At 39.1% G+C, this 15,288-nt stretch overlaps 1 protein-coding gene across 1 annotated transcript in view; it reads left to right on the top strand.

Moving 5' to 3' along the window:
- Positions 1-15,288, top strand: part of LOC150085164 (huntingtin-interacting protein 1-like) — a 637,041-nt gene that overhangs the window by 279,684 nt on the left and 342,069 nt on the right. The window contains exon 18 of the mRNA XM_090373855.1: positions 8,566-8,700. Coding sequence (XP_090229981.1) covers positions 8,566-8,700 — 135 coding nt within the window. The remainder of the gene's footprint in view (positions 1-8,565; positions 8,701-15,288) is intronic.

Here is a 15,288-nt window from a genome sequence, read left to right as displayed (position 1 = left end):
TGTCTTTCCGGACACTATAATATCTCAGCAGATTCTTCCTGAATCCAGCATATACACTGCAGAGCTGCATGCTATAGAGCTAGCCTTGGATCACATTCGAACTTGTCAATGCCAAAGGTCAATAATATATTCTGATTCTTTGAGTGTATTACAGGCTTTATTATCTTTGAGACACAACTCTCATCCAGTTCTCTCTCGGGTTCAGCAGAAGATACATTCTCTTCATGAATACAAGTTTGATATCCGCTTCTGCTGGATTCCTAGTCACATTGGGATAAAGGGAAATGATTTGGCTGACACTGCAGCCAAATCAGCAACATCCACTAATAATCGTTGCCTGTCAGTCCCCTATACAGACTACAGGCAAATAATACGCAACAAGATAGATTCCAAATGGCAAGAACTATGGCATAGAGAGAGAGAACAAATAAATCATATCAAATATAGCCTGTAATAGAAACTTGGCAGTCCAGTCTGCAGAGGAATCGGAGCGAGGAAGTTGTTCTTGCTCGACTCCGCATAGACACAGTCATCTGACACATTCGTTTCTGCTGAGGGCAGATGACCCTCCTATGTGCGAGCCTTGCGACACCATTTTATCAATAAAGCATATTTTAATAGATTGCGTTAATTTTACCCATTTTCGCAATATATATTTTACCGCTTTTACTCATCCGACTGAGCCTTATACACTCAGTCAAATTTTTTCAGACAACGACCACGTGTCAGCATTTTTTAAGTTTTTATAAGCCATTAAAATATATACACATATATAAATTGGATCACTTACTTTTAAACTTATACTGCCTTATATATATATATATATATATATATATATGTATAAATAACAATTTGATGTGGTAACCTTTTTAAAGGTTACCAGAATTTATCTTTGTTGATATTTTAATATTTTCTTGGCGCAGTATAACTTTAGTCGTTTTTGCGCCAATAAAATCAAAATCAAATCAAATCAAACCTTCGTATCGTCTGCAGACTTGGACCAAAAAAAAAAGCACACTCTTCCTTCTTGTTTCACCCATCTGCTCTCTCCAAATGTTTGTCTAGTTCTGCCTTGGATCTATTTAAGCTATCAAATTCTACAATGACAGATGGAAGTTTGTTCCAGCAATCAGCCACCTGCTGGCTAAAGGCAAACCTATCCTACAACTGTCTTTCCTCAATTTGAATTTATGCCCTCTCAGGCAATTATTCTGAATAACAGGAAGAATCCCATCGTCATTGAGTATGCTCAAACCATTCAAGGCTTTATACACCTCAATCAGATCACCTCGTAGGTGCCTAGTCTCCAGACACTAATTTGCAAAACTTAAGCCTTTCTTCGTAAGAGCAACCCTTTGTTCCATTCACTAATCTTGTTGCCCTTCTCTGTACTCGTTCCAACAGCTCTACATCCTTCTTAAAATGAGGCCTCTAGACCTGTATATGGTAGTGAAAGTGTGGCCTGACCATTGCCTTATACAAGGGGATAATCACCTCCTTATCCCTGGTAGAAAAATTCCTGTATATCATTGACAAGACATCATGAGCTACTCTTGCAGACCATCTGCACTGCTCAAAAAACTTTGTCTCCCTCCACAATTACCCCCAAGTCCTTTTAACTCTCTACCACTATCAGTGTAGTACCACACAGTTGATACTTGACTCTGGGGTTACTGCTTCCCATATGCATACTTTACATTTCTCAATGTTAAACTTCAGTTGCCACCTCTCAGCCAACCTGCTCAACTTTTCTAGATCCTGTTGCAGCAGCATACTGTCATTAACAACCCTGCCAACATTCTTGGACTGCAAACTTGGACGATAATTTGTAAAAGTCTTAAGTTATTCCAGTTGAAGCCAGCACTTATAATAGACATTAATGTTCATCAAACTGTTTTTTAGCGCGAGGTTTGCTGATATCATCAATATGCAGAAATTATAAAACTTCATTGTAATTAATAATATTGCTTTCAGAACTTAACCTGTATGCCCTATCATTGTCTTTTACATCTGCTAGGATTTTAGTGAAGAAGAAGAAGAACTCTTTATTATATACAGAAAGCATATTGCTATATACAACTCCCTTCACTGCTACAAGCCAGGGGTTTACATAAAAGAAATCACACAACATAATAAACAAAAAAAAAAAAAAAACATTAAAAAAGAAATCACACAACATAATAAACAAAAAAAAAAAAAAAACATTATGATTCCTGAACGGTTTGAACACTGGGATGATGGATTCAAGGCAGTGATGAATAGGTCTCCGGGAACAGGTTCTAGTGTCCTCTGATGTCGTCCTGGGAAGGAAGTTGACTGCGAATTTGTAGAGGTCACCGTCAAAGGACTGTATGTCTTGCAGTATTTGCACGGGTAGGAACCGATCAGTTAGCTTTAACTGGTTTGGAATGGCCTGTAGGATTGGATTAGCCCTAAGGCTTGGGACCGGGATCCTCCATCTGCAGTTAGCGAGGCGCCTCTGTAGCCAGGTGGGCAGGAGCAGCAGTGCGTAACACATGCTTCTTGATTAGACCGGGGTTTGAGCCCATGACCACCAAATACGGAGGATGCGGAAAGGTCAGGGAATGACCACCGCATATCCCCGGAGGAATATGGCCTTAGTTGCTAATGCTCCTAAATACCAAAAATAACATAACATAACATCTGCAGTCAGCCCAGAAATGTGGTACTGAAATAATACCTACCATTATTTTGATGGCAAAAAAGAGTCTTCTCTCATGAATGATGGCAGGAATACATCTCATGTTGAGAGCTGCCGCCATCTGGGTGGTCCTTGGTGTAGGGGGGGGGGGGGAAGCCGAAATTTCCACATGGCCCACTTCAGTAGCCAGAATTCCCCCGTGAAAATCCGTCTAAGATGGGTCATAGTAGTTGAAGTCCAGACTTCGGCGCCATAGAGTATGACTGGATAAACACGTGTCTTAATATATCTGCACCCAACAGCCTGGTCATGGATGTGTATTAGTTGTTGTTTAATCATCCACCGTAGTCGACAGAACTTTATTTGCAAGTTGTCTATGTGTGGTAGAAAGGAGAGCTTTTGATCAAAAATAACGCCCAGATCTGTATGTTGTTGGATGGTAGAAATTGCGCATCCTGTTAAAATGGGTTGTACGATTGTTGGGCTCCGTTTGAGAGAGAAAGTCAACTGTTATGACTTCTCAGGATTTATTTGAAGTCACAGAAACCGGAGAGGAAGGCCTCAAGGTTCCGGATTTTTTGAAGGATTAAGGTATTGATATATTCAGCAGTGTCTTCAGGGCTGATGGGAGTAAACAGTTTTATATCATCGGCAAAGGTGAGGATGTCAATTCGGCCTGTCACAAAGGCATGAGAACAGCTGAGAACAAGATTCTGGACAGGACCCCGCCTTGTGGGACTCCAGCTGTAATAGTCCTGCTATAACGCAGATTGCCATCGCGAACAATAATGGTCCTGTTCTCCAGCATTGTCTGAATAAACCAGAGCACATCTCCACCAATGAGGTAATACTCACGTAGTAGCCTTGCCAGTGCATGAACGGATACGGAATCAAATGCTGCCTGGATGTCGATATACATAACAGTGATTTCTGAACGGTGCTCAAATGCTTCAAGGATCTTGGTAGTGGTGGTGACTAGATTTGTAGCAGTGGATCTTGACTGGGTAGCATAGTGGATGTGCTGTAGCTGTTGTGGCATAATTTGGATGGTTAATGTTCTTAGACAAGATTTCTTAAAGAGCTTTAATAGGCATGATGCAGAGGAAATTGGATGGAAGTTACTGGGCTGAGAAGCAGAGTGTGTTTTCGGCAGCGGTCTTACTATAGTGCTGTCCTGGAACACTTTATTAAATTGTGTAATCTTGGAAAAACATGTTATGTTACAAAACAGCTACATTACTGGGTGAGCTATATGCAGTAGTGCATTGTGAAAACTACTTTATCCAAACAGCTAATGATTTGAAGGTTGGATATAATACTAGATCAGTAGTTCGTCAGTCATAGTACACATGTGGTTGGATCTTCTAAAAGCAAGAGGGTTCCGTAATTAATATAGCAGTGAAAATTCTATGTTATTTACAGGATTATGCTGTAACTTGTGGAGGAATGTAGTTGAAAACATGTATGGATGTAATGGTCCCACCTCAATAATTGTGGCTGTTGATATTACCATTCAATTTGGAAGCATGTTTTGTTGCTTCACAAGCAGTCCAAGGCCAGTTGTTCCAAGGAACCTAAGAGCAAAATTCAACTGTCTCAGGATCAGTTGGAGTTAAACAATAAAATTTTAGAAATTTGTGTAGGAAGGCACTGCCATTAGTGGACAAATGCAGATTATTCCCTGCACTCTAATCACATCAGTAGTCTCATCAATAGTGTACTCAGAAGCTAGTTACTTTCCTCATTATGGCATGCAGATAAAATACTTTTATTTTTAAACTGAAATGGGCACAACTGTATAATATCACAGTGTGTAAAAAAATAATTCTGTGCAGTACTATCTTTTCCCCAGGTGTTACTTTGTAGAATTCTCTTTATATCATTCTTTTCATCACCACCTAACTGTTTTCTGCTCTAAACTTCATCTCTGTGTGATGTGATTAACCATTTTTGAGATTGCTTCTACAGGGATGGGATACACTTAAATAGAAAGGGTGCAAGAATATTTGCTGATGCTATCGAGGCAGTGTTAGGTGGGTCGGAAAACTGCTAGCTTGGGGGGAGACAAAGACCAATAGATTGACAGTAGCCACTGGCAGAGGTGAAAGAGATTCTTGCACTGCTTCTATTAGAATGAGCAGAAGCCTGAAAAACAAGATGCATGGTATTTCAGAGACTGCTGGGAGCCAGTGCGGTACAAGTAAACACATGGGTTGTGTTAGGGTAGCTAAGAATAGAAACAGGTGCAGGTATACTTGCGTGTACACCAATGCTAGGAGTTTAGTAAATAAATTTGATGAATTTGAGGTATTGCTCAAAACATCGAAGGCAGATATTGTTGGGATATCAGAGACGTTTTTTTTTTGTTTTTTTTTTTTGTTGTTTAGGAGCATTAGCAACTAAGGCCATATTGCTCCGGGATATGCGGTGGTCATTCCCTGACCTTTCCGCATCCTTCATATTTGGTGGCGACGGGCTCGAACCCCGGTCTAATCAAGAAGCGTGTGCTATGCACTGCTGCTCCTTCCCACCTGGCTACGGAGGCGCCCATCAGAGACGTGGTGTCACACAGATATAAGGGATGCAGAACTGCAATTTGGGGAGTACAACGTCTACAGAAAGGATAGACAGGATAGGAAGGGAGGAGGGGTTATGCTATTAGTTAAGAAACACATAAAAACCAAGGAAGTGAAGCCAGTCGACATCGCTGGACAGTGCAGTGTGGAGTCAGTTTGGTGTGACATAAACATTGGGAGATCAAAATTGAGAGTAGGAGTGTGCTATAGGCCTAATGACTCTGATGAGTATAATAAGGAACTGTACAGGGAAATAGAGTGGGCCAGTAAATCAGAGTGTCTTATAATGGGAGATTTTAATTTCCCAGATATTGACTGGAATTTGGGGGCTGGTTACTCACACACTAGCAGGGCTTTTGTGGATTTATTGGATGATTGTTTTCTACATCAGCATGTTCGGGAGGCAACTAGAGGGAGTAATACTCTTGATTTGATTATCAGCAGTGATTCTTCATGCATTAAGAATCTGCAGATAAATGAACCACTAGGTGGCAGTGATCACAGTGTGCTGAAGTGGGATTTACTCAAAGAGGTAACTACCATTAGGGGTAAAGGGAAGGGTTATTGCTTCCGTAAAGGCGACTACGATGGACTGAGACAGTATTTAAATTCTATACAGTGGGACCAACTGATGATGTTACCAACAGCAAATTCAAAATGGGAAGCATTCAAAGAACTTATCTTGGAAGCTACTGGGCTTTACATACCAACTAAGAAATATTGTTCAAGGTTTAGGCCAAAATGGATGTCAGATGAACTAATGAGGCATATGGCAGAGAAGAAAAATGCATGGGATACATACAAATTAACACATGACATAGAAGCCTATGATAGATACAAGTTGATATGCAACCATGTTACAAAGGAGGTTAGGCAGGCGAAGGCAGATTACGAGAAATCCTTGGCAAGGGATGCAAAGAAAAACAGCAAAGAGTTCTTTACTTATGTAAACTCTAGAAGGAAGGGGATGAATCAGATTGGTCCACTTGATATTGATGGGTCAGGTGTTGATGATCCTGCTCAGGTAGCTAACAAACTAAATGAATATTTTGCATCGACATTCACACATGAGGAGTTATGCAGCGAGGGGAATGCCAGAGGTGTATTCAACTCTAGCAGTAAGCTACAGAATCTTGAAATAACTGGGAGTAAAGTGGGGGAGAAACTGTTGAAGATAAACACAAGAAAGGCACCCGGGGTGGATGGGATCTATCCAGTTATATTAAAGGAGGCAGCAAAGGAAGTAAGCAAACCCTTAGCCATAATTATGAGAGCTTCCTTGGACTCAGGGGAGGTACCCATAGACTGGAAATGTGCAAATGTGACCCCAATTCACAAAGGAGGATCAAAGGCTGACACAAGTAATTATAGACCTGTGAGCTTAACTTCTGTTCCAGGAAAATTAATGGAGGCACTGGTTAAAGAAGCACTGCAGGATCATTTAGACAAGACTTCAGTTATAGCTCAGACACAGCATGGTTTTGTTAAGGGGAAGTCTTGCCTGACCAACGTGATTGGATACTATGATGCAGTCACAAAAGAACTGGATGCAGGGAATAACTTTGATATTATATACTTGGATCTTAGAAAGGCTTTTGATACTGTTGCACATGGAAGACTGCTACAAAAATTGGAGCAGTGTGACATTGGAGGCAAATTGCTGCTATGGATAAAGGGGTGGTTGAGGGGGAGAAGACAGAGAGTGGTAATCAATGGACACTGCTCATCGTGGACTAATGTTATTAGTGGAGTCCCTCAGGGCTCAGTGTTGGGTCCATTATTGTTTTCTGTATTTATAAATGATATTGATGATGGTATATCAAGCCTAATGTCCAAGTTTGCAGATGATACAAAGGTTGGCAGGGTTGTCAAGGACACTACTGACACTATGCTGCTGCAACAGGATCTGGAAAGGTTGAGCAGATGGGCTGAGAGGTGGCAAATGAAGTTTAACATTGACAAATGTAAAGTACTACACATGGGAAACAGCAACCCCAGAGCAACGTATCAACTCTGTGGTACTACACTGACAGTGGTAGAGAATGAAAGGGACTTGGGGGTGGTTGTGCAGGCAGATATGAAGTTCTCTGAGCAGTGCAGACGGGCTGCAAGAGTAGCTCATGGAGTATTGTCAATGATATACAGGAATTTTTCCAGCAGGGATAAGGAGGTGATTATTCCATTGTATAAGGCAATGGTCAGGCCACACCTAGAGTACTGTATACAGGTCTGGAGGCCTCATTTCAAGAAGGATGTAGAGCTGCTGGAACGAGTACAGAGAAGGGCAACAAGATTAGTGAATGGAACAAAGGGATGCTCTTACGAAGAAAGGCTTAAGTTTTGCAAATTACAGTGTCTGGAGACAAGGCACCAGCGAGGTGATCTGATAGAGGTGTATAAAGCCTTGAATGGTTTAAGCATGCTCAATGCTGATGGGATTCTTCCTCTAGCTCAGAAAAATCACCTGAGAGGGCATAAATTCAAATTGAGGAAAGACAGATGTAGGATAGACGTGTGGAAATTTGCCTTTAGCCAGCGGGTTGTTGGTTGGTGGAACAGACTTCCATCCCTTGTGGTGGAGGTTGACAGCCTAAATAAGTTTAAGGCTCAGCTGGACAGGTATTTTGAACGAACAGAGGGGTGAAGTGGAAGTGGGTTTTTTTTTTTTTTTTTTGGCTGATGCTGCATAAGCTTGCTTTCTTGCATCAAATGCCTCTACTAATGCTAATGCTAATTTTCGTCTAGAGGCCCTCAGCGATGCACTTTAAATCATAATAATTCTATATTTATATGTACAGAGGCTAGAAATACATCCTCTTAGTATGTTGTGTATTAAAGTTTTCTCTGGATGAAAGCACCACAAATTTTAAGCTTTTTGTTTAAATATTATTTTTTCCTCATAATTATTATCTCTCATGAGGGAAATTAATAATCATTCTATGGTTATCATAGAATAATTTTATTCTACGATAATCTTGTTGTGATGAGTTGTGCAATTGTCTAACTCAGATTGGAAGCAGTGAGATTGCCATTAAAATCAGGAATAATTAGGCAAAAGACAGTTTCATGGAAAGAAGGAAGAAAGATGTATTTCTGTTTGTCGAAGAATTTCAGTGAGAAAATTTTCTTGTCTTTTTTTTCTGGTGTGGTAGTTATATTATTTAGGTACATTGATGAAACTGTGCTACCATTTATCTCACTTTCATTGCCATTCATGAAACTCAGTTATTATTATTCCATATATATCTGGAAGATCAAAACTCTAATTTTGGATTTAATATATTTATACTATATGCATAAATTTGTATGTATATACTCTAATTATAGGATGTTCAGGAAAAGTTGCATGCTATAGAAAGTGAAAAATCTGTTGTTGAAGAACAGGTTCAAAAATCATCAGACATGTCATCACAAATTGCTGCCCTTTTAAAAATTAAAGACAATTTAGAAAATGGAATGAAAGTAAGTTTCCTTTAATAGTTTTCTTATTCGTTCTGCTAATTAATTTTTTTTTAAAAAACATTTTCTCTTAAAAGTAAGTTACCAAAGTTGCTTTATGATGTCAGTGACTAAATGCTGTTTTTATTAATTTTTATTCATGTATTTTTGATTTTTTACGTACTGAATAAGAAGTAATATTAACTTCTGTCTGTAAAATCCAACACAGAATACCTCATGGAATGAAAATACATGATTTTGATCCACACTGGGAATAAAGGGAATGTAGCACAGATATGAGGGAGTATTTTTGATAGTATAGGATTGCTGAGGTATATTTTAACTAGTTGATCTCAAAATTTGTATGCTTTTCTATTCAATTTCAATTTCCTTACAAAAACTTATATAAATTCTGCACAAAAAAAAAACCCAGTGTCATAAATGCTCACATGAAAAATACCCACACGGAAGAATGCTCGCATTATTTTTAGTTTACAAAAAAAAATTATTTCATGCTTCAAAATGCAACAAAATGTTGAATTTATATATTTTATTTCTACTTCTATATGATGTATTTTAATATAACTTTTGATTTAATATAAAGTAGAATATTTGTAAGGGAAATTACTGGAAATAAAATGCTCTCGTTTTATTGCATCTAAAGCCTTTTATTTTATTTATAAAAATAAATTATTTTTTCTCTGTCTTACAAGCGAACAGTCAACACTTTTTTGTTTTTTATCAACAAACAACTAATTCAGACATATTTCAGTGTTTTTATTTGTCAAGGATTTGAATAGAATTTTCAAATTCTATTAAAATTACTGTAAGTTATCCAATCTCTGCAAGTATTTCAGTTTGTCTACTACCTGCTCATATTTCTGCACAAAAGTGGCAACCAAGTCATGCAGTGTGTCATCTTCTCTTTTTCACCTCTAGATGACCTGTTTATGCATTAGCCAGTATCAGTCTGTGGCAAGCCAGATCCCTCTTCAGTCCATCAAACAAAAACCATATGCTAGGATGACTGCAGTGGAATAGGAAATTACCGTATTTCCCCATGTATAAGACGCACCATGGGACTCAAAATTTGAAAAAAAAAAAAAAAAAATTACATAAAGTTATTGAAATCAAGTTTTATTCATCATAAAATTCATACAACTCATCATTGTCAAAACTCCCATCCATTAGCTTGTCCTCATCTGTGTCTGATGACGAATCACTGTCGTCATATATTGCCTCGTCCTCAGTTCCATCTATGGCATTTGAAATGCCACACTTCTTAAATGACTTGACAACGATCTCAATCTTGATATTATCCCAGGATCTTTTCACCCAGGTACAAACTTCTCCTATAGTTGGTTTCTTCACTCTTCCTGCTGGTGTCAATTTGTCCCCATAATACTTCATCCATTGGTTCCATTCGTCTCTCATGGCAGCTTTGAAAGGTTTGTTAATGCTGACAATAAGTGGTTGGAGCTGGGATGTCAAGCCTCCAGGTATGACAGCAAGTTTTGCTTTTTGCTCTGCAGCAATCTTCTTTGTATTTTTTGTTACATGTGCCCTGAACTTATCAAGCACCAATAGGGCAGGTTTGCGTAAGAGCCCACCTGGTCTCCTGCTCCAAACTTTCTCAAACCAGATCTTCATCCAATCCTGATCTATCCAACCCTTCTCATAAACGTGGATAATCACTCCTCGAGGAATGTCTTTTGCCATTGTTTTGCGTTTGAAAATCAGGGACTTTTCTGCTCATAGCTTTCAGGCATCTTTTGGGCAAGTCTGGTGCGTGTACGCATGCTTAGTCCATTCCATTTCATGAACCTGAAGCACCAATTGTGTCCTCTGAAATCAGTAACTTTGTTTTCGTCAGCAATTCTTCTTGCCTCATGCTGAACCATCTTTGTGGACACAGGAATTCCAATCGACGTTTGCTCTACAATCCATATCTTCAATTCCCTCTCTAAATCAGGCCATTTTACTGACTTGCCTCCCATGGCGTTTTCAGTAGGGTTTCTTCTTCCCGTAGCCAGTCTCAGATTGTTTTCTCAGTTGGAGGAGGAGGACCAACTTACGTTCAGCAGCACAATTTCCATTCACTTTTGCAAACTGGATCACTTTTAACTTGAATTTAGCACTGAGCTATTTCTGGGCAGAATGTGGCAAAGCGTAACCTAATATACCAGTAACAAGTGCGAAACAATGAGCGCAAAGACAACAAGCGCGAAAAAGCGGGAAATGCAAGTAAAAAAAAATCTACAGCCACTGTATAAGACACACCCAGTTTTTAGACCCCAAATTTTTCTGAAAAAAGTGCATTTTATACATGGGGAAATACGGTAAGTGCGTTGTGAAATCACTCACAGCAGTTTGTAGTTTTAGGCTGTATCATGATGTTCAAGAGCTCTATCATGATGATTCCATATTCTTATTGGAAACTGGGGGATCTCTACCTGCTGCACCCTCAATTGTCATTCAGTTATGAAGACAAAAGATGGAAATATAGTACAACAACTAACCGAACATTGTCATAATTCCTGTCCTCAAAAAGCAGAAGCCAACATTACTAGAAGCAAAGTGAGGCAATACATGACAGTAGTCAGTTCTACTCCTCGTAATGTGATGGGTAATATGTTGTCCGAGTTGAGTAATGGCGTATTGGCCCATTTGCCCAAACAATCATCCTTTGCAAAAAATCTTCTCAATCACAGAAAAGATGGTCATTTGCCTAATCCAGCAACAATAAATTTTGACATTCCTGAGAAGTACCATCAATTGATACTTAATGATTCAAGTGTGGATGATTCAGACAGAATTCTGATTTTAGGTGATCAAGAACTCTTGCTTGAATTGAACAAAGATACAAATTTCATCGCATTCTTTAATATTTTGGAAACCAGCACGATCCTTGAACACCTATTAAACCACCCTTGCTTGCCACAAACTTGGGTTGGAGTTGGCTGCACATATCCATAATAAATATAAATAAATACTTGTATTTATTTATATTTATAAATAAATACTTGTTGTTTTATAAATAACAAGGGCACTCTTTTCTGAATCGGATTTTCCATCCATGCAGATTATTAACAGCTGTTTTCCATCTTCGAGGGCACCTTTGTAGCCTGGTGAGCAGGAGCAGCAGTGCGTAGCACACGCTTCTTGATTAGACTGGGGTTCGAGCCCATGACCACCAAATACGGAGGATGCGGAAGGGCCAGGGAATGACCACTGCATATACCCGGAAAAATATGGCCTTAGTTGCTATTGCTATTAAAAACCAAACAACAAGAACAATAACATGTTCCACCTTCAATATAGCACCTGAACGCTGTTTTGTAGTAGTAGTAGTAGTAGCATGTGATGCAAGAAAGTAAGTGTATGAGGTTATGCAGCATCAACCAAAAAAAAAAAAAAAAAAACACACCATTCCCTCCAAATACCTGTCCAGTTCCTCCTTAAATTTATTTAACCTATCAACTTCCACAACGGCACATGGAAGTTTGTTCCAGCAATTAACCACCCGCTAGCTAAAGGCAAATTTCCGCACATCTATTCTACACCTGTCCTTTATTAATTTGAATTTATGCCCCTTTAGGTTCGTAATCTGAATAAGTGCAAGGATCCCATCGGAATTCACCGTGTTCAACCCACTCAAGGCCTTATACACCTCAATCAGATCACCGCGCAGGTGCCTAGTCTCAAGACACTGCAATTTGCAGAACTTAAGCCTCTCTTGGTAAGAGGATCCCTTCATTCCCCTCACCAATCTTTTTGCCCTTCTCTGTATACACTCAAGCAAATCTACATCCTTCCTAAAATGTGGCCTCCAGACCTGTACTCACTACTCAAGGCGTGGCCTGACCATTGCCTTATACAGAGGGACAATCACCTCCTTTTCCCTGCTAGCAAAATTCCTATATATCATTCCTACTTTCCCTTGACAAAACCCCATGATCTGCCCTGGCAGCCTGTCTGCATTGCTCAGAAAACTTCATATCTGACTGCACAATTACTCCCAGATCTTTTTCATTTTCTACCACCTTAAGTGTAGTACCACACAGTTGGTATGTTTCTCTGGGGTTACTTCTACCCATATGCAGTACTTTGCATTTCTCAAGGTTAAACTTCAGTTGCCACTTCTTAGCCCATCTGCCCAAATTATCTAGATCCTGTTACAGTAGCACACTGCCATTTCTGTCATTAACAACCATGCCAACCTTTGTATCGTCTGCAAACTTCAACATTAAGCCTGATATACCTTCATCAATATCATTGATAAATATACAAAACAACAGTGGACCCAACACCGAACCCTGTGGGACTCCACTAATAACATTAGTCCACGCAGAGCAGCACCCATTGATTGCCACCCTCCGTCTTCTCCCACTTAACCATCCTTTTATCCATTGTAGCAACTTACCCTTAATACCATTCTGCTCCAATTTGTACAATAGTCTTCCATGCGCAACAGTTTCAAAAGCTTTCCTGAAATCCAAATATATGATATCAAAATAATTTTTTGCATCCAGTTCATTTTGTAACCACATCATAATATCCTTTGAAATTTGTCAGACAAGACTTTCCCTTAACAAATCCATGCTGTATCTGAATTATTACTGCAATCTTGTCTAGATGATCCTGCAATGCATCTTTAGCCAGTGACTCCATTATTTTACCCGGAACAGAAGTTAAACTAACTAGTCTGTAATTACTTGTGTCACCCTTCTTTCCGAAGGGTGTTTCGGATTTCTTTCCGAACTCAAGAATACTGGTTCTGCTGATAGTAAAAAAGGAACCGGATGCAAAAGAGTCTCTACACCAAAACAGGACTGCATTTTGAAGCACTTAAGTCTTAAAAACCTTAAAGCTTCTTTGTCTGAGCCGAAAAGAGAATGGGAAGAACATAAAGTCTCTTCAAAAATGGAGTTGTAGCCTGTCGTCCTAAGAAGCCCCTCCTCACACAAAATGAAAAAGGCCCGATTAATTTGGTGTAAGGAGCATGTCAAATGGACCCCCGAGCAGCGTATTTTTATTTTCTCAGATGAGAAGAAATTCAACCTGCATGGCTCTGATGGGAGACAAACAATTCACCGTAGATGTGGTGAAGAATACCATCCAGATTATATGGTATCTACAGTGAAGTTTCCTACCAGCCAAATGATATGGGGGTGCATTTTGTATCGTGGAGTAGGGCACCTGCAGTATATAAAAGGTTCCGTAAATGCCAGTGGAACCTGGCTATATTGGAAGGCAAATTGCTGCCAACCATTAGAGACCATTTCAACCTGCCAAATAATTGATCCTTTCAGGAGGACTCCACTCCTTGTCATCGGGCGAAAAGTGTAAGTAAGCCCTTCTGTAGTTACTTTCGCTTCGTTTCTGCATTAGAGGTTCAACAGTAATGTGCTTGCATTTGTTACAGGTGAAAAAAATGGAAAACGGTCCATTGCAACTGTTAGCTGGCCAGGAAACAGCCCGGACCTGAAACATATAGCGAACTGTTGGCATCGTGTGGAATCTGCAGTTGCCAGAAAGAAACCAAAGACACTTCGTGAACTTGAGGAAGCATTAATTCGTATTTGGAACTACAAACTATATGTTGATTTTCTTCAGAAATTGATCTTGTCAATGCCTCGATGGTGTGCTGCTGTCATCAGGGCCAGAGGCAGTTGAACTAAATATTAGTTTGCACCTGGCGAACCTTTCATTTTGTTTTCCATTTAGAATGATAAACTGAAACAAATTGAGGGCTTCTGATAACATTTCAGTGATAATTGTTGTGTTTACGAAAACTGTTATATAAAGGTTGCAAATGCTCATTTTGGAATATTTTGAGAACACCTGTCAAATATTACTTAGCTTTGCCTTAACTATTAATAAATATCTTTTGTTTATATTTCTGTTTGTGATGCTAGTCATTAATGTAACATACCATGGTGAAAAAGGGTTAGAAATTCCTAGGTGATGCACTTTCTTTGAACACCGGTGTATGTGCATATGTGTATACATGCGCAAGTACCTATGAACAAAATGTCCTCCTAGTCTCACCTTTATTTGATGTGCCAAATTGCGCTTTTCAATCTTCAGTATTACAAAGCAAATCCAAAATGTCTGAGAAGAATATAATTGTTAGTCAAAACAAAAATTTATAGAGAGGCAGTGATGTATCGATTCACAACACATTCATTAAGTTGGCCACTCCTATATATCAGGAGTGGCCAACTTAATTTGTGATGCGATCTACTTTTTTCCTTCAAAAGGTGCCACGATCTACCATCTCAAAAATTTCCTTACACAAATCGAGGGATGACTGTATATTTAAAATTCGTTGTGATTGACCGAAATTAAATCCGCAATCGACTCGTTGGCCACCCCAGGTATAAATGATACTGATGAGCTTCATATATACTGATGAATTTACTGTTACAATAACATGCTCATATATTTATATGATACTAATGACTATGTCTTTGAAAGGGCGGACTACAGTGGTTTATAAAACTTAGATCGAGACACCTTCATCTGCTATGAGATTAGATAAAATTCTATTGAGTTCAGTGGTAAAAAATGTTATTAACACTAAAAGGTGTACATAGTAAAAGGTATTCT

Source organism: Mastigoproctus giganteus, chromosome 5, assembly GCF_048544385.1.
Source record: "Mastigoproctus giganteus isolate SK-2022 chromosome 5, ASM4854438v1, whole genome shotgun sequence".
NCBI lineage: Eukaryota > Metazoa > Arthropoda > Arachnida > Uropygi > Thelyphonidae > Mastigoproctus > Mastigoproctus giganteus.
Note: the sequence above shows the minus strand (reverse complement) of the source record. Positions and strands in the feature narration are given on the sequence as shown.